The sequence below is a fragment of the Erpetoichthys calabaricus genome, chromosome 2 (genome assembly GCF_900747795.2).
Source record: "Erpetoichthys calabaricus chromosome 2, fErpCal1.3, whole genome shotgun sequence".
Classification (NCBI taxonomy): domain Eukaryota; kingdom Metazoa; phylum Chordata; class Cladistia; order Polypteriformes; family Polypteridae; genus Erpetoichthys; species Erpetoichthys calabaricus.
In genome coordinates, this window is record NC_041395.2 from 224,095,418 (window position 1) to 224,114,817 (window position 19,400).

The 19,400-nt window shown below is 40.1% G+C and overlaps 1 protein-coding gene across 1 annotated transcript in view; it reads right to left on the reverse strand.

Annotated features, from left to right (window-relative positions):
- Positions 1-5,570: 5,570 nt before the first annotated feature.
- Positions 5,571-19,400, reverse strand: part of psap (prosaposin) — a 34,521-nt gene continuing 20,691 nt past the window's right edge. The window contains exons 10-14 of the mRNA XM_028795202.2: positions 13,955-14,138; positions 13,656-13,819; positions 7,738-7,818; positions 7,142-7,252; positions 5,571-6,709 (exon numbers count right to left, since the gene is read on the reverse strand). Of these exons, the coding sequence (XP_028651035.2) occupies positions 6,674-6,709; positions 7,142-7,252; positions 7,738-7,818; positions 13,656-13,819; positions 13,955-14,138 (576 nt within the window). The 3' untranslated portion in view covers positions 5,571-6,673. The remainder of the gene's footprint in view (positions 6,710-7,141; positions 7,253-7,737; positions 7,819-13,655; positions 13,820-13,954; positions 14,139-19,400) is intronic.

The following is a 19,400-nucleotide window of genomic DNA, read 5'->3' on the forward strand; positions in this document are numbered from 1 at the left end:
TTGCTTGCGGGGGGTGGGATGGGGGGGGAAATTTGTGGTGCGCCTGCGCAGTATGTCTTTTGCGGCCACGGCCCATTGCCGGATGTCCCTGCGTCCATCCGGTTTAGCATTCTCGGTTAGTAATGTGGATTGGTTAGTAATGTGGATAGTGGGTAGGATCAAATTGTTCCATCTTGCCATACAATGTCAAATAGAGTAAGTACAGACCACCACAACTTCAATCCAGTGGTTTCCTTTACTTATTCAATGGATTGATCCTGGAGCTCAACCCACAACATTACTTAATTAAAGCCCATTAGAAAATAACTTGGAGTGAAAATACACAATGCATTACAAAAAGGCACACATTTGTAATCCTTACATCCATCTATAAACTTGACTCAATTTATTTGTGTTGCCTTTTGTGTTCCCAGTAAAGAGAAAAGAGAAAGCACTTAAAACTGTCCCATTTATATAGGGGACCCTAAAACACTCCGACCATAATTGGCTTTGGCAGATTTCTTATACATGTCTATCCCAAATACAGTCAAGCCACCCACTGATCCATTCCTACTCAGTGTAACCCACCATTCTTGCACTCACACAGTGTATCAGACAAAAACATGTCAATATGGAATTACCAGGAGCAGTCCCAACGGTGTTGTTTCAGACCATTGGCAGCCCCCGGATGGCCACGTACTCCCCCTTCCTGAAGGTGGCTGCCGCTTTGTCAAAAAGTCAAACAACCTACACCGATGAGCCAAAGCATTATGATCACTCCTGGACACAGCAAATTACATCAACTACCTTGTAACAATGGTGTATGTCATGGTCACGGATATATTACAGTAAGCAGACGCACTCTTAGTTCAAGTGTTGCATGCAGAAGATATGGGCCGGCGTGCAGATCTGAGTGACTTTGACAACGGACAAATACTTACATCGAGACAATTAGGTCAGAGATTGATGAGCCGGGCAATGGTGACACAAACATGCAAGAGTAAGGTGCAAAGTGCTTAGTACTTTTATTTAAACAAAAAGTGTTCTTCAAAAAGTGAAGTGCAGAATCTTCTTCAAATAAATAATGCCAATAAAAAAATAGGCTAGTGGTGATTAAAATGTCCAACACAATTAATTTTCCAATCATAAAAACAGGCTTAAAATCACCAGCAGAATTCTGTTCTTGAGTCACATTTTTTCAATTCTAAATCTAATGCCTGCTCTGCTTACCCTTTAGGGGTCTCCACAGCCTGAGGTGATGTCCACCAACATTTAATGGGCTCAGGTCCCTGCCACCATTCCAGGGACCCAGCAGGATGCCACAATGAGTGCTGCTCCCATTTACCACCATTCTTCATCCAGGTATCACCCAAAGCAGCAGGTGATTCCTGCTCCTGGTGTGCTTCAGCAGGATTAACATCTGCCTCTTGAGAGCTGGCCACATCTACACAATTTTGCACCTCCTTCTCCTTCACGTTGTCTCAACCACACGTCTCTTTCTGTTTTCATTCCGTCTCCCTTTTATACTCCATTCTACCACAGGTGCCGCGATCACAGACCCCCGAGTACTAATGAGGAAACTGGCTGCTGCTGCACACATTTGCACATGAATGCATAGCAGGCAACTTCCCCACTGCCACTTTCACATGCACCACCAACCACCCCCAAGTCTGATTGCTCCATTTATGTAAAGCTACACATTGCCATATACCTCTCTCACTACCACTTCCCAGTAAAGCTGGTGGGGTGTTCATGATCAGCCATGATAAATACCTATTGAGAGTAGCATGAGAAGGGTTTTGGGTTACCAAAGACTCATAGGTGTCAGAAGTCAATGAAGGCCATCCATCTGGTGCAAACCAACAAAAGGGCTACCATTTCACAAATCGCAGATGAGGTTTCTGGGAGTAATGTGCAACAATACAGAAGGCATTGAACCCTGCTGCATATGGGACTGCAACATCACAGACCTGTCACTGTACCAATGCAAACCCATGACCACTGTCAAAAGTGCCTACACTGGGCAACAAGTGTCAAAACTAGATATTGGATCAATGGAGGGTGGTTATCTGGTCCAACAAATCCAGTTTTCTGTTGCATCATGTGAACAGCCAGTTTTCCATGCACTGTTCATGCTGAGAAGATACAGCATAAAGAATACATTGTGAAAAGAGGTCAACCCAGTGGATGGAGTAGGATGCTTTGGGAATTGTTCTGCTAGAAAACCTTGGGTTTGGATATTAATGCAAATATGAATTTGATGCATGCCATGTACTTAAACAGTGGAGATTGGTTTCACCCTTTCATTGTAACTGTACGCTCGGACCCTGAATCTTTCAGCAGGATAATTGCAACCTGCCACACAGTACCAACTGTTCAGGAATGGTCTGAGGAGCGTGATTTGAAAAAGTCTTGTTTTTGAGGCTCATGTTTCCCTATGGTTTGCACATCTGGATGTCTAATTGCCAGTTAAGGGTGGCATGATGGCAATTAACTTCTCTCAATTAAATGACATGATTATATATTATACACACACACACACACATTCTTCTCAATCGAAAATGGAAAAAACATGGTGTGGGATGTAAATCCTCATTTAAACTTACAGTGGATCTGGAAAGTATTCACAGCGCATCACTTTTTCCACATTTTGTTATGTTACAGCCTTATTCCAAAATGGATTAAATTCATTTTTTTTCTCAGATATTCTGCACACAACACCCCATAATGACAACGTGAAAAAAGTTTACTTGAGGTTTTTGCAAATTTATTAAAAATAAAAAACTGAGAAATCACATGTAGACAAGTAGTCACAGCCTTTGCTCAATACTTTGTCGATGCACCTTTGGCAGCATTTACAGCCTCAAGTCTTGTTGAATATGATGCCACAAGCTTGGCACACCTATCCTTGGCCAGTTTCGCCCATTTCTCTTTGCAGCACCTCTCAAGCTCCATCAGGTTGGATGGGAAGCGTCGGTGCACAGCCATTTCAAGACCTCTCCAGAGATGTTCAATCAGATTCAAGTCTGGGCTCTGGCTGGGCCACTCAAGGACATTCACAGAGTTATCCTGAAGCCACTCCTTTGATATCTTGGCTGTGTGCTTAGGGTCGTTGTCCTGCTGAAAGATGAACCGTCGCCCCAGTCTGAGGTCAAGAGCGCTCTGGAGCAGGTTTTCATCCAGGATGTCTCTGTACATTGCTGCAGTCATCTTTCCCTTTATCCTGACTAGTCTCCCAGTTCCTGCTGCTGAAAAACATCCCCACAGCATGATGCTGCCACCACCATGCTTCACTGTAGGAATGGTGCCAGGTTTCCTCCAAACGTGACGCCTGGCATTCACACCAAAGAGTTCAATCTTTGTCTCATCAGACCAGAGAATTTTCTTTCTCATGCTCTGAGAGTCCTTCAGGTGCCTTTTGGCAAACTCCAGGCGGGCTGTCATGTGCCTTTTACTAAGGAGTGGCTTCCGTCTGGCCACTCTACCATCCAGGCCCGATTGCTGGATTGCTGCAGAGATGGTTGTCCTTCTGGAAGGTTCTCCTCTCTCCACAGAGGACCTCTGGAGCTCTGACAGAGTGATCATCGGGTTCTTGGTCACCCCCCCTGACTAAGGCCCTTCTCCCCCGATTGCTCAGTTTAGATGGCCGGCCAGCTCTGGGAAGAGTCCGGGTGGTTTCGAGCTTCTTCCACTTACGGATGATGGAGGCCACGGTGCTCATTTGGGACCTTCAACAGCAGCAGAAATTTATCTGTAACCTTCCCCAGATTTGTGCCTCGAGACAATCCCGTCTCGGAGGTCTACAGACAATTCTTTTGACTTCATGCTTGGTTTGTGCTCTGACATGAACTGTCAACTGTGAGACCTTATATAGACAGGTGTGTGCCTTTCCAAATCATGTCCAACCGACTGAATTTACCACAGGTGGACTCCAATTAAGCTGCAGAAACATCAAGGATGATCAGGGGAAACAGGATGCACCTGAGCTCAATTTTGAGCTTTATGGCAAAGGCTATGAATACTTACATATCTTTTTTTTATTTTTAATAAATTTGCAAAAACCTCAAGTAAACTTTTTTCACGTTGTCATTATGGGGTGTTGTGTATAGAATTCTGAGGAAAAAAAATGAATTTAATCCATTTTGGAATAAGGCTGTAACATAACAAAATGTGGAAAAAGTGATGCGCTGTGAATACTTTCCGGATGCACTGTAAATAATTAAAACACACAGCAATCCTTAAATTAACTAAACTAAGGTGGATTGATGGCTTGGAGGGTTGGGATCTGGACTGGCAATCAGAAGGTTGATGGTTCAAATCCCATAAATGCCAGAAGCTATTCAACCCCATTGTTAAATTGCATCTAGTCCTGCAAGTAGGTCCTCCATGAGGACTCAGAATTTGGTGGTGGGCTTGGCACTCCAGCCACTGGGGGTGTGTGGTGGGGTGGGTTTAGGAATTCCACACACCCCCCTCAATTCATTCAAAACTAGTGTGGTGCGGAAGGGTTTCCCATTGCATGTGCCGGGTAGCAGCAACACGACGTATCTGTGCATGCTCTCCACCTCCTCCTCAAATTACATTAGGTTGGCTGTTATTGGGATCATTATTCATTGGAGCACATGGAAAGGGCAAAGAAATCACTGCATGGAAGTTCAATCATTTTCTAACCCTGAACTGGGTCACTGATATGCTGGAGCCTATCCCTGCTTGTCCAAGGCAAGAAAAACCCTGGATAAGGTGTCAGTCTATCACAGGCAACACACACTAATTTTTGATTGATAGGTATAACACACAATCCAATTTAGGGCCCATGTCTTTGGACTGTGAGAGGAAACCCATGGAGTACAGGGAGTACACACACAACTTCATGCAAGAAGAACCCAAGAAGCAAACCCTGGTCTCCTCACTGAGAAGAAAGCAATGCTACCAGTGCACCACTGTACTGCCCTTGTGTGAAAAGCAATGACTGCTATTGCTACTTTAGTAGAATTGTGAATGGTGATTCTGCCTATGAGTTACAGACACACTGTAGATGCAGGGTAACACACATTTACGGTAACAAGATGCAAGACCAGATAAGCATGGGATCAATGCACATTGCAATGGTGTTGTGGAGTCCATGCTTGGGTGGGATGGGACTGTTTTGGAGCAACAGAATATTACACCAGTTGGTCCTAAGGTTCACCCTCACTGCATACATCCGGTTAGCAGTATATATTTCAAAAACACCACCACTGTAGGAACAAAAAAAAGATGTTCCTACCTTAATAAATAACTTCAAAAGCAATTAATGCAAGGAATGACAATCACTGTTAAAAAAATATGTCCAGCTTTAAGACTGAGGGGAGTCTAGATTATGTATTTAGTCATCTGCTTATTCCACTTAATACCTCAGATACGGACACCACAATGGACAAATAAAACCACAGGGTTTGACTTTTTCAGTTTGGTATTGTAACAAACCACCAACCCCTTTCCTGCCCCATTTTTAAAAATGGAAGAATTAAGGATCACAAACATGAAATTCAAGTGTTGTTACCATAAAACTGCAGTCATACAACTTAAGAGAAAGACAGACACAAAACACGGTTATTATACTGAAGTTTTATTTAAGTTTCAGTTTCAAGATTTGTCAACAGTTAATCAAAAGCAACTTTAAAGAGAATGAAATAATTCCCTTTGCTAGGAATTCCAGATTGTTAAAAACTGCCAGCATGAACTAGAATAGCAGGTCATTTTGTACACAAAAATATGCAAATAATCTGTTAGCTAAATTATTAAAACATCCAACCTGATAAAAAGCTAATTAACATTTTGCCAAAAAAGATTTGCTTTTGCACTTCATTACATGATGAGGCAACCACCCTGCGTGATCCTATGATGCAAGAGCAACAGCCAGCTTTATAGTTCAACTAAAATTAAAGACTGGCTATTCATTTAAAGAGGATAAAGAGAGGAAACAAAAAACACCAAAATTTTTTTTGTGTGTGTTTTACAAAAACTCATAACCAGCAATACTTTAAGTGTTTATCCTCATACCCCTCTTCACCACACACAAAAAAAAAAGTAAGTTACATCTTCACAAGGTAATCTACTCAAAATGAAACAGAATTATAAAAATTTAAATACATTTTCCCTGCTGCTGTAAAAGAATTTAAATATAGAAATTTAATATCCTACAGTAAAGTGGCACTAGTCCTAGTAGAGGATAAGAGTGGATGAGTCCAGTTTATACTACACGTCAGTATTCAAGAGAAATTTCAAAATGAGAAAAAAAATGTACAGGCGCGGAGTTGGAGTTCTTTGTAGAGCTTTCCTTTCATTCCCTACAGACGCATACAGGCAGCAAATAAATGCAAGTTGCACATGTTATTGGTTAGCCGAAACATTTGATAGCTCAGAAATGTTTTAGCTATCATAAAGGATTTATTTAAACAAAAAACAAACAAAAAAAAAAAAAAAATCCTTGTACCCACTGCTCTCTACTGAAAGTCATTTAAATTAACAGGATTCCTCCAAAACAACAGCAGGGGGAAAAATGAGACAAAAATGCCACTTCACCATTTCCAGATTTTCCATCCTAAGCCACTGCCACAACAGACTAAAACAAATCTGATTTCTTTAAAAAAAAAAAAAAAAAAAAAAAAAAATTACAAAGCAGATCTACAATTCTGTCTAATGCATGACGTGATTAGTTCCACACATGGCGCTTGCAATGTTCAACAGCCTGCAAAGAGACGGGGGGGAAAAAATTTTTTACAGTGTCAGTAATTTCACCAATTCAAGACAGAAACTGCATCAAAATGGAGTAAAGGCTCAATAAGGTTTGCAAATCAATTCAAAATCCACTCAACACCCAGTAAGACGGAGCAAGAGACCCAAGTGACTAGTTTGCTTCTTTAACACAACACTGGGCTCTTACAGTATAGTGCAGTAGCGCTTAAAATAAGAAAATCAGACAATTGTTGTAGGCTGAAAAGGACATTTAAATCTCTTCCTGTACTTGTTTTCAGTAGGGAAGAACCCCCAATATTTCCTTTAGGTCAGATAACATCAGGAAAAAAAAATCTTGCATAATAAAAACAAACATTCACATTCTGTAACCCAGATTAAGTTCTTTTCTTTCCATCCAGTCTGTATAGTGCCAACATATACTCACATTGCAACGGGACGCAGTATCCATATTTTTGCACCAGAAAGCAGGTCCCCAGGTGCACTCCTCTACTCCCAGAATTGGATACTTCTTTGCAGAAATACAAGCCCCAAGTTTCTTAAAAAAATAAAGATGGAGAATTTTTTTTTTTTTTTATTGTTAAAAAGAGTCCTAAAGATAGAGTTCCAATTCAGATGTCTTATGTGCAACAGCTAGAGATTTACTAGCAAACCTTGACAAAACCTTTCTGCAACTTTGCCATCATAGTTGAGGTGGTACTCAAAACAGAACGCAGAAAACAGGAACTAAAATGCATATATTGAAAGATATGCAAACAAAATGCAGAGTGAAAAACATTTCGGACTCTTCCAAAATGTATAAATGGGTGGTAACAAGAACAATTATTTATACCTTGGAAAGGAAAGACAAAAAAAACCACACAGGACCTAAACACACATGGTTACTATTTTAAGAATATGCTCCGAGAAAGGTTTAAGACAACCCCACACACAGTACACAACCTTGAACAGGATAGGATATTTTAAACATAAACCTTCGTACATCTATCTGTTATAGATAAAACAAAAACACAGAATACTCACTGTGCACACAAAGTCAGGATCCATCATTTGTAGGAGAAGCTGAACAATCATTGGTTCATACTCTTCCACCATCTGGTCACACTGCAGCAGAACAAAGAAGAAATGAAAATGTCCTTCTAACTGACCCCTCATCCTGTTCCTCTAAACCGTGACAATTATTTATAAATTCAAGTCAAGTTTGGACATTTACAGTATTAAAATGGGTGGGGGGGGGAGAACCACACACACACACAAACATTTTAAATGTGGAGGTCTCAAAAAGTTGCTTTATCTGACAAAGCCCCCATCACCCATTAAGGGAATCTCAACTGGCAGGTCGCAGCAGTATCACACTCCTGAGGAGTCAGAATTTATCAAAATCTCTTAAACAGCAATGCACAGTGCAAAGCGATGAAAAATTTAAAAAAAACAAAAAATGAACGAGGATTTAATGGCACATTCAAGCCAAAAACACACACACCCCAATATTTCAAAGCAGCAGGAGCACACCCAAACTGCCTTGCTTAGCAGAAAGTGGTTCAGGACAGGACCAGATATGCTGCCTTCAAGATTCACTCACATAGACAGTACTACACAACTGAACGCTAGAAAACTGTTGAACAGCATCTGCTTCTCAGATTTAATGCTAATTTGACAGCCACACCTACTGCTGTTTTCTAAAGGGATCTGTAAAAGAGAACAAAGCCAACTTTTTCAGCTATTTCCCCAGTCTTCATTTCCAGAATCCTAGCAAGTTGGCAGCACACTCTCCTAAAGCCAGTCATGTAATGCAATATATCCAGTGATTCACTCCAAATAAAAATCAGACAGGCTCGATTGTCTATAGTTGTAGGGGGTTAGGGTTGCGTCTATGCAAACTGACAACAAAATGTTTATCCTGAAGTGCACTGTAGATAACTTGGCGACAAGAAACAAGGAACACGCGTCTTTTGAACCTTGCAAAAAGAGAAGCTGGTGTTTTTGTTCTATTATGTACTAAAACCAAATAAATATCACTGGTTCCGTCAGGCAGCGAGGGGGCTTTGACAGATTAGCTTTTCTTCCGTTTGTGCAGTCCAGATGTCATTTCACATACCACTATAGAAAAGTAAAAAAAAAAAAAAAAAAAAAGATAAAAAGGGCCAAAATGGCTGCTGACCTTGCTGTAATCTTAAACCCCTCATTACTGTCTATCACAAAAAGGGGTGAGAGTGACTGTGCTGGTAGATCAATACTTGGTTGGTAAAGCAGACAGACCGCAGTAAAAGTTTTATAAAAAACTGCAGAACCCGCATTACTTACTTACCTATTGTATCACCAAGTCCCATAGAATCTGTAATTAAAATGATCAGCATTATATACCTGTGGAGCAGTCCCATCCAATGTTGGCTGTTAAAGCTCCGGGGGGGGGGGAATGTTGCACTGCCCTCGCTAAACATTATGGAGCACTGGAGGAAAAAAAAAGTTTCCTAAACTGGACAAATTATCAGTAAATAATTCAACTAAAAACGGGTGAACACAGCAAATTCACTGCAAATAATGCTTTAGCAAAATTAGCTGATCAACACTAAGGCCAGGTTTATACTTCACGCGACGTGACATACACTCCAGGGGATGCTCCTGCGACACAAGTGTTTTATTGTTTACTAGTCATTTAGCCCGTTACAATAACGGGCGCTAGAACAGTAGTGCATAAACATTGGTAGGAACAGTCTATATTAAATGGCAAGGGACTTTGACCTCATTCTTTTTGTTGGTCGTATTTTTATTTCTTTCAGCCTTTCTTTTGTTGATGTTTACTTGCTGAGCTGACCATTCTTCGTGGAATGCCGCCGTGTATTGTGTGTCTTTAATTTTCTGTGACAGTAATACTGTCTTCTACGGTTCTATTCAATAAGGGCGCATAGATAATTTAGTTCAAATGGCTCTGGAATATGTGAAGAGCAACAGGTGCAGATCTTTATTTACGCGCGCCTTTATTCGCTGCGCCCAATTGAGGTCGTCCTTTTGAGGCTCGCCTTTTTGTGCGCGTCCTTATTGAAGGATGCCTGTGTGCGCCCTTATTGAAGGATACCATCTTGTACGTCCGTAATATACCTTTAATTTTCTCTGGCGGTAATACAGGCGTGCGCGTCGGTAATATGCCTTTAATCTCCTCTGACAGTAATATTGGCTTGTATGTGGCTGTAATATGCGTCACTGTATTGTGTACCTTTAATTTCCTCTCGCAGTAGTACTGGTTTGTATTTCCGTAAAACGCCACTGTAACTTTCTCTGACAGTAATATCGCGCATAGCATCGTGCCCCGCGCATGCGCACTTCACCAGAAAACACCCACACACGGACACACATAGGGGATTTTATATATATATATATATATATAATATATATATATAATATATATATATATATATATATATATATATATTTTATATATTTTTGCGCACGTACTTTACGTAAATCTGGATAAATCCACCAGGTGGCAGTGCGAGATATTCTCACGGTGAGAACAGGTTCGGCTTCGCTGCATTGTGAATTGCCTGGAACAGCCATTAAATTCTGAGGACACCTTACCGCAATATCTCTGAAAAGGATGTTTAATGATTAAATCCATCAATCCAGGGATGTGTCCATTCCAGCAAGCATTGGGCACGAGGCAGAAACAATCCCTGGAGGAGGCATCTGCTCATCGCAAGGTGAATACAAGCTTACACACACACACACACACACACGTCATTTTAGTGTCACCAAATCTACATATCTTTAGAAGGAAACCAGAGCACACTGTGGAAACCCAGCAGGAAAACATGCAAACTCCAAGCAGAGAATACCAGCGACATGACTCCATGTAAAACAACAGTGCTACAGCTCTGCCATCGTGTCACCCCCATATGTGTAATTAACAGTATTCACGATTTAAACGAAATTAACTGTGTGTAAAATGTAACATTCATTATGAAATGTATTAAAGTGTGTAAGTGATATTAAGCATAAATCTAAGGCTTCTAAATGTGCAGAGAGTTGGAATATCATACATTTAATGTGCTCGATGTGGCGATCTATTGCTGTCTGCTGCAGCAGTCGGGTCAGGAGAAAGCCCCAGAAAAAGACGGCACAAAAGATAGTATGCAAGACTTTTAAAATGTCTCCTGTCATTACGATCGGGAATATGAGACGCTTTAATATAAAAGCGCCACAAATGCATCTGTATATTGGTATTTTGCTTCACCACACTGAACCATTCAAACAATGAAGCTCGCAAATCAAACCAGCTAGGCTCCGCATAGCGGCTTTGTCACATGAAGACAGTACACAGACTTATCACACTACGCCCCCCAACTTTGTTGGTACTGCAACTCGTGCACGCATTGCGTTAATTTCGGAGGACCTGCTCAGAGGACGCGTCAAATGAACGCTGGGAACACGTTGTGAGCATGAAGTATAAATAAAATCCTAAGAGGCAGCGGTTTTAGGCCATGCAAGTTGACATGGTCTGGCAAGGAAATCAACAACTGCAACTGGTAAATCTGACATGCCCTACAACCGAGTTGTAATCTCTTAAAATGATGTCATTACACAACAATGCCAAAGCTACCTGTACAGATACCTAATTTCAGTGGCTCTTTTGGATATAATGATAGATTTAAACCAACCTGATCTGTCTAACACAATACTGCACTTCAAAAGAAAGTTACTACAAAACACACCTGACTGTACAAAAAGTTCTATATAAAATATAAAAATAGGCTAGGTTTAGGTTGTCTTTAACAAAGCACCCTTCATTTTTGAATGGTTGGATATGCTTGAAGAAACAAATTATGCATTATATACACTCATGAATATTACTCCCAATTAACCCAGTAAAATGCCAGATTGCTGGACAGTGCAGAATTCAAGCATGTGTGTTACTTTCTAGGAGCTGTGTATCACTTTAGATTAGGTGTCCTGAAATTACACTGTACTTTAATTTATATCGGTAATTACATGGTAACTTGGTACTTTGGTTATTACATAGTACTTACTGTGTAAATACTACATAATGACAGCTAGTTAGCCTGTAATTATACAACTTTGGAGAACTTTCAAATCATCCATTTAGCAGAGGTTGAAGTGGTGATGTGGTGATATTGTATATAGTCACTAGCATAATTTCTAAGCAATCATAATTTAGTTTACAAGGCACAGCTGTAACTATACAACATTACTGAGGGTTTTTAAAAGAAGGTTTTCAAACTACCATTCAGAGTGATGGCTTTGAACCAGTTTTTGGGCCACAATGGTTTTAGCTGTCAGTCAAGACAGGATTTCCTCTCAGGGAGAGAAAAAAAACCACGATCTACACAGTGAACAATATTTTCATACATCTACAATAAATGGCATACCCTAGCCATAATATAGCACCATGGAATTCTGTATTTGCTATATAAAGTACATCCAAGAAGAAGCCTCTTGAGATCTACTCTGACACATACTTGTGGTGATAGGAGGGAAAAAGACCGTTCTATTCAAAATGGTTTGCTTCATTCTACCCATCAGAAGGAGGACCCCTCTAAACTCCAGCAGAGACAGAAGACCGTACACAAGGAAGAAGAGATTTTAAAAAGTTGTAATAACGTTTATTTCACGTTATAGGCTCTAATTCTGATGTTCACAAAGTGGGGCTCCAAAAGGACCAAAAGGGAAGGGGCCATTTTTTTGGGACATTACACACAAACATTTAAATCATTTCAGATGCTAACACCTGCACTTCAGTACATACAATATTGAAATATGCTCAATGCCTATTGGAACAAGGGTCTTCAACTCGGGTCCTACAGTGCTACTGTGGCTGTGGGTTCCCATTCAAACCCTTTTCTCAAATAGTGACCAGTATTTGCTACTAATGATCTCTTTTGCCTTAAATTTTAATTGACTTGCCACTTAAGACTCAGGCCCATCCCGTCACACTCGTACGGCCATTTTTGAACATTTCAATCCACTATGATGACTGTACAAGAGAGAACTTTATCCCCATCATGAGTATACATGCAGAGATGAATTTGAGCTCCCGGCATACTTTCTGCCCATAAAAAGCATATGAGAAAACACTGTTCCTCTTTGGTGAAATTTATAAGTTTCGCAGCCATTTTCACCACAGGGTGACAACTCTTAAACTAAATTGCAAGGGCAGCTGGCTTGCCAGACAGAACTAGTCACATGACCCTCTCAGACATGACCAATTACTACTCCCACTTCCACCGTTTCCAAAGAAAATACAAAAATGCAGAAACTTTTTGAAATGACCCTCAAAACATCCAGAAGAGGAAAAAAAAAAAAAAAAAAAAAATTTTATTTTATATATATAAAGGCAATGCCAAATACTATCAAGAGGTATTTTAAAACGGTCATACAAGAGTTGATTTTAGGGAATCCATAGGTGGAGTCAATAGTGTAGACTCACTCAAACACCCATAAAGTGACATCACTCAAAACTATTGGCACTTCACCCTTGCAGGCACAATATTTGGCTTCCACCAGATCAGCCAAAAATGTATCCACAAGCGAGTTTTCATTGCTGCACATGCAATATTTAAGTTTCATGAGGGGGAAAAAAAAAAAAAAAAACCAAAGCACCTCAAGAACTATTAAAATAAAGGGAGGTTTCCATCAACTACTATAATTAATTCAACTTGCTGGTAGCAAGAACTAAACTTTGTTTGGCAAGTTTTGCTTGTTCAATATTAGTGTCAATGTGTAGTAAATGTATGGAAGTTATTCATTGCTACCTTGCTATTGCCATGTATTTAATGCAAGTGTGATTACTTGATCAAGCATACATTAAATTACATGAAGTCAGTTAATAAATTAATGACTTCAATTACAACCTTAGAACAGAACAGAATTGTTCATTAACACTACCACAGCAACATCTACTGATGTCTTAGAACTGCACAGCTCACCTGCTGCCTCGCTGCATCAGGAAGGAAGTTGCACATCTTCTCCACAGCTGCCTCTATTTCAGCCTCAGTAGAATTCTGTTCCAGGAGCTTATCAACATAGGAAATTGCCATCTTGCACACTTGACAATAATCACCAGCTTTGAAACTTTCTTGGTTCATCACCGCTGTTAATGTAAAAAAAATTTAAAAAGTAGATAAAACAGGAAGAGTGACATACTTGTAGTTTGTAATAGTTGATAAATATTAGCATCCCAAAAGAGGGAACATGCTTCTTAAAAGTGCAGTGTAGATGTACTCACGGATGTAGAGGCGTTTGGCTTGTTTACACAATCCTAAAATAGTGCACACAGATTTGGGATCAACTTCCTGCAGAAGTATTTCAATGATTGCTTTTCCATAGGCCTCAATGAAATCTTGACATTGAGCAGTCAACGTGGAAGGCAAGATAGAGCACACCTTCTCCACAGCCTGGATTAGAGACTCCTGGAATGCAGTTTGAAAAATGTGCATTTTTAGAGACATTGGGGTTTGGGAAGCACTTCTCCAAAAAGAGATACAAGCATTAAAACAATTGTATATAAGTGTTAAAATCATTAAAGAGAGACTTTTTAAAAATAAATAAATAAAGCCGCACACTGTCCTGCAGCATTGACATTCACACAAAATCCACCAGGCAAGTATCCCCTGATGGCCTCACCAGCATCTCCCCAAAAATAAATCATGCACAACACACACCATTAATGGATTTCCATTTTGGCATAGAACATTCAGCTTAACATTTGAAACTACTTCATTTTCAATGTTCTTGGTATACAAAAGACCCTCCAACCTGGCAGGGGTCTACAGTGTATTTACTAGTAAAGTGTGCTTTGTAAAGTACCACAACACTTTAAAAATTAACACATTTTCTTGAAATGTTACAGTTTTGCTACTTACAAAGTAGCAAACACTTCTGGCGCAGTAGAACTGTCATGTGTACAGAATATAGTTAAATTCTTACTTGCATGTCCAACAATGCAACACCATTACCACAGTAAATAGGTATGGCTGGAAATTTAATTCTGTAACAAAATTAAATCAGCTACTCCGATACACACAGTTAATTGGATCTGCTAATTATATAGTGAGGCCCAGCAGAAAGTAGGGATTTTATACCCTAAACTCGTTTCTTGTGTGCACTTTAAAATTAAGAAGTGTGGTACTACTCGGGGATATCTGAATTCTCTAAGACATAACTTAGCTCTACTCTACATACAAAGTCAGTTTTATTTTTCATGTTATGGAGGCTTAGTTTCCCAGCTTCAGTATCTTGCTGTTTACCAGGGGTGCCTGCTCAGATGAGAATCTCCATATGAAGGAGTAATAACAGGTATGTGAAATACATTTCTCAACCAGAACAGACCTTGTTTGTAATACCTACAAACTTATAAACCAATGTCAATTTATTTATATAGCACATTTAAAACATAATAATAATAATAATAATTCATTACATTTATATAGCGCTTTTCTCAGTACTCAAAGCGCTATCCACACAGGGAGGAACCGGGAAGCGAACCCACAATCTTCCACAGTCTCCTTACTGCAAAGCAGCAGCACTACCACTGCACCACCTGTGATAGGAATGCTGTGGCCAAAGCGCTTTACAATAATAGAATAAAAGAAAAACAAATAAATAGAAAAAAATATATGAACATAAATAAAAATAAAATAAATAGAAGTGATGTTATATAAATCACAATGAGGAAACCATCAGTATTACTGAAGGTCACGGAATGCAAGTGAATAGAAATGAGTCTTTAGTCTTGTTTTGAACAGTTCAATTGTAGACGACTCCTTTATATGATGAGGTAAAGAGTTCCACACAAGCGAGGGGCGGCAGCTGCAAAAGCCCTGTCCCCCTTGGTTTTACACTTGGTACGAGGGACAACAAGAGACAACTGACCAGAAGATCTAAGCACTCTAAGTGGCTGGTGTAAAACACACAATTCGGATATAGGCAGGAGCAAGCCCATGTAAAGGTTTAAAAACTAGCAACAAGATTTTAAACATCAATTCAAAAACTGACAGGAAGCCAGTGTAAAGAAGTTAAAATAGGAGAAACAGAATCATACTTTCTTGCTCCAATCAGAAAGTGAGCGGCAGCATTTTGGACCAACTGTAACCTGTGCATCAGGGATTTGCTAATCCCAGAATACAGCGAGTTGCAGTAATCAAGGCAAGAAAAAAATAAAACACACGAGTAGCTTTCTCAAGATCCCTAGAAGATAAAAAAGGCTTGATCTTACCTAATAGATGAAGCTGGAAAAAGCAACTCTTGACTACGGAATTTACTTGTTATATTTGACAGTAACCTCTCTTATGAGAAACACCAAGATTGCAGACTTGGTTTGCAAAAGACAGAGAATGATGAGGTTTGCAAAAGACAGAGAAAGATGAGGTTTGCAAAAGACAGAGAAAGAGCCGAGAAGTCCAAGACCAATTTGGGCTTTAGCTGATGGAACCACTATAAGCACCTCCATTTTATTTTGATTCAGATCAAGAAAATTACTAGCCATCCAGGATTTTAGTTCAGAAAGGAGTTGTGCAGTTGATTTATTGCAGAGTTGCAGACAGGAATATAAACCTGTGCATCATCAGCATAGCAATGAAAAGCAATGTTAAAATTTCCTAAAAATAGCTCCAATAGGATGAAGGTATATAGAGAATAAAATAGAACCCAAAATGGATCCCTGAGGAACACCATATTTAAGAGGAGCAGTAGACGAAAAAGAGGAATTTAAAAGTCACTGAAAAGTGTCTACCAGTTAGATATGACCTGAACCAGTTAAGAGCAGACCCTTTAAGCCCCACAAGATGTTCAAGCCGCATCAGCAATATTTCATGGTCAATGGTGTCAAAGGCAGCGGACAGGTCAAGGAGGAGAAGGACTGCCGCGTCACCCGAGTCCATAATAATGGAGATGTCGTTGAATACTTTCAGGAGGGCCGTTTCAACACCATGAAAACGCCTAAAGCCAGATTGGTAGATCTCAAATAAATTATTGGAGTTAAGGTGATCAACCAATTGGATTATAAATAATTTTTTCTAGAATTTTAGCCAGAAATGGCAGTTGGGAAATTGGGCGAAAATTGGCTAAAACTCCAGGATCTAATTCTGCCTTTTTTAGACAGGGACGGACTGCAGAATGTTTAAAAAATGAGGGTACAACCCCTGCACTTATAAAATCATTGATAACGGCTAGTAAAGATGGGCCCAAAACATCAAAGGCTTCCACTAAGACGTGGTGGAAGAATATCGAGGGCTGGGAGCTGGTTTAAGGGTGTCAATAGTTCTTTATAACTGTGAAAGCGAGACTAGATCAAAGGATTCTAAGACAAATGCCCCGTTTAACAGTAGGAAGTTCATAGCCAGTTTGAACAATGCCACAGCGGAGAGTATCAATTTTGCTGACAAAGAATATTAGAAACTGCTCACATGAATGAACAGTGCTATTTAATCCCATCACAGAATGAGGGTGAATGGCCGCATTAATTGAATTAAATACGACCCTAGGATTCTTAGAATGAGGGGATACCAAAATCAGCAAAGAAAATCATGTTTAGATTTCTTAACAGCTGCCTGGAAATTGAAAAGTCCTAAAAATCTGTTTAGAATCAATCTGTCCATCTTTTCCCCCCGACCCCCCCAATGCCGTTCAGCAGCTTGACAGGTGCGGCGCAGTGATCGCGTAGTATCATTTAGCCAGGAAGCAGGTCTTCCCTTATTACTGCGTATCTTGGGCGGAGCAATTGAGTCTAAAACCGTTTTACAAGAAGAATTAAAGTTTAAGACAGAATCATCAATTCCATTATTTTGGACATGCACATCAAGACTAGAGAATATGGTTTTAAATTCGGATATAATAGAAGAATTTAAAAAGCAAGCGCAGCATGGAGCACAGCTAGACGACGGGATATCAACAGTAATATTCATATCCATCATTATAGAAAAGTAATCAGTGAAAGAAACATCACATAAAATCAATATTTTTAACTGAAATATCACGAGTAAGAACGAGACCAAGGGTGTGACAGAGAATGAGGTGGCGTATTAATATGCTGGATAAAATCAAATGAGTCCAATAGTGATAAAAAGTCATTAACCAAAGGTTTTGATTGACAACAAATGTGAATGTTAAAATCACCAACAATAAATACTTCGTCATGGGAGAGGGTGATATCAGCCAGGAGATCAGAGAATTCAGAAATGAAGGTATCATTAAATACAGGAGGTCTATAAACCACAGCCAACAAAGAAGGGGAGCTGCACACTTCGAAAAGTTGCAGTTCGAAGCTGCTAAACGTCTTTGTACGGCTCCGACACAAAAACATACTTTTAAAAAATAGTGGCAATGCCCCCACCACGACGAGTCCGCCGTGGAGAATTTAAAAATGAATAACCTGATGGTACCAAGTCAGTAAAACAGGAAGAGTCACCATTTAAAATCCAGGTTTCAGTGATGAAGAAGAAATCCAGATTATTTGAGGTAATAAAGTCTTGCAGAATAAAAGTTTTATTAAACACTGATCTCACATTCAATAGAGCAGCCTTGATAGAAGTAGAATAGCTCGTTGTGGGGTGAGCACGGGTAAGCATGTGAAGATTTGCAATGTTTACTCCCAGAGAGCACACAGAGGAAAAGTGATGCCGCCTAGAAATAGAGAACTTAAATCCAGTGCCCAGCGCCCATGAATCAGGGATGGAGTCCTGAGCAGGAGAAGATGAATCAGACACGACTCGCAGGCATCGGGAATCACAGCTCTGGGATTTGAGTCAGCGTTGTTTAAACAGCAATTCCGGCTCTTTTTCCACGACGGCAGTGGGTGCGTTTGCGTCTCCGAGGGGCATTCAACTCACTGATACAGGTGAACACTGGCGTCCAGGTGAAGAAGTCAGGAGATGAATAAAACAAAGGTGGAGGTTCACAAAAAATCCAGTAAGGAGATGAAAATTGAGAGGAAAGCAAGCCAGAAAATATGCTGAGTAATGAGTCATGATCGTAGGGATAAACTAAAACATAAAAACAAAGTAAAACATAGACTAGCGAGACGAGCAGACAGCCAGCCACAACAGTTGGCGCCATCTTGGTACCTCCATTTAGTACCAAAAACCAGCAACTGCTTCCCCTGAAGTTGCCTTTCAGAGTCGTCTTTCTCCACAACATTGCTCCACCACACAAAAAGCAGGAAAGTGGTAACATTACAAGAATGCAACTTTAAATTGTTGCCCCCTTCTCCTTCTTGGCCCGATCTGGTGCCTTCCAATTCATTTCCCGAGATGGTCTTCATTTTGACACCGGTGATACGGTCATTAATGAGGTGGTGCGACTCAAAAGAAGTTTCATTAATCCATAGAGGGGACCTAGGGTTTGGAACACCAGTGGGAGAAGCATGTGTCTTTAGAGAGACTATGCTGAAAAATCCTAACACGGCATTGACTGCACTACATCCTTCTGAAGTAGGCGCACTTTCAGACACCCCCTCATAATAATAATTCCTTACATTTATGTAGTGCTTTTCTCATAGGGAGGACCCAGGAAGCAAACGCACAATCTCCTTACTGCAAAGCATCAGCACTACCACTGCGCCACCTGTGAGGCATACACTCTCCTTATGTATGTACTCTCCTTTTACATAAGGCCTCAGAATAGCAAAACACCAAAAAAGTAAACTTAACACATCTACCAAAATGCCTAATGTTTTT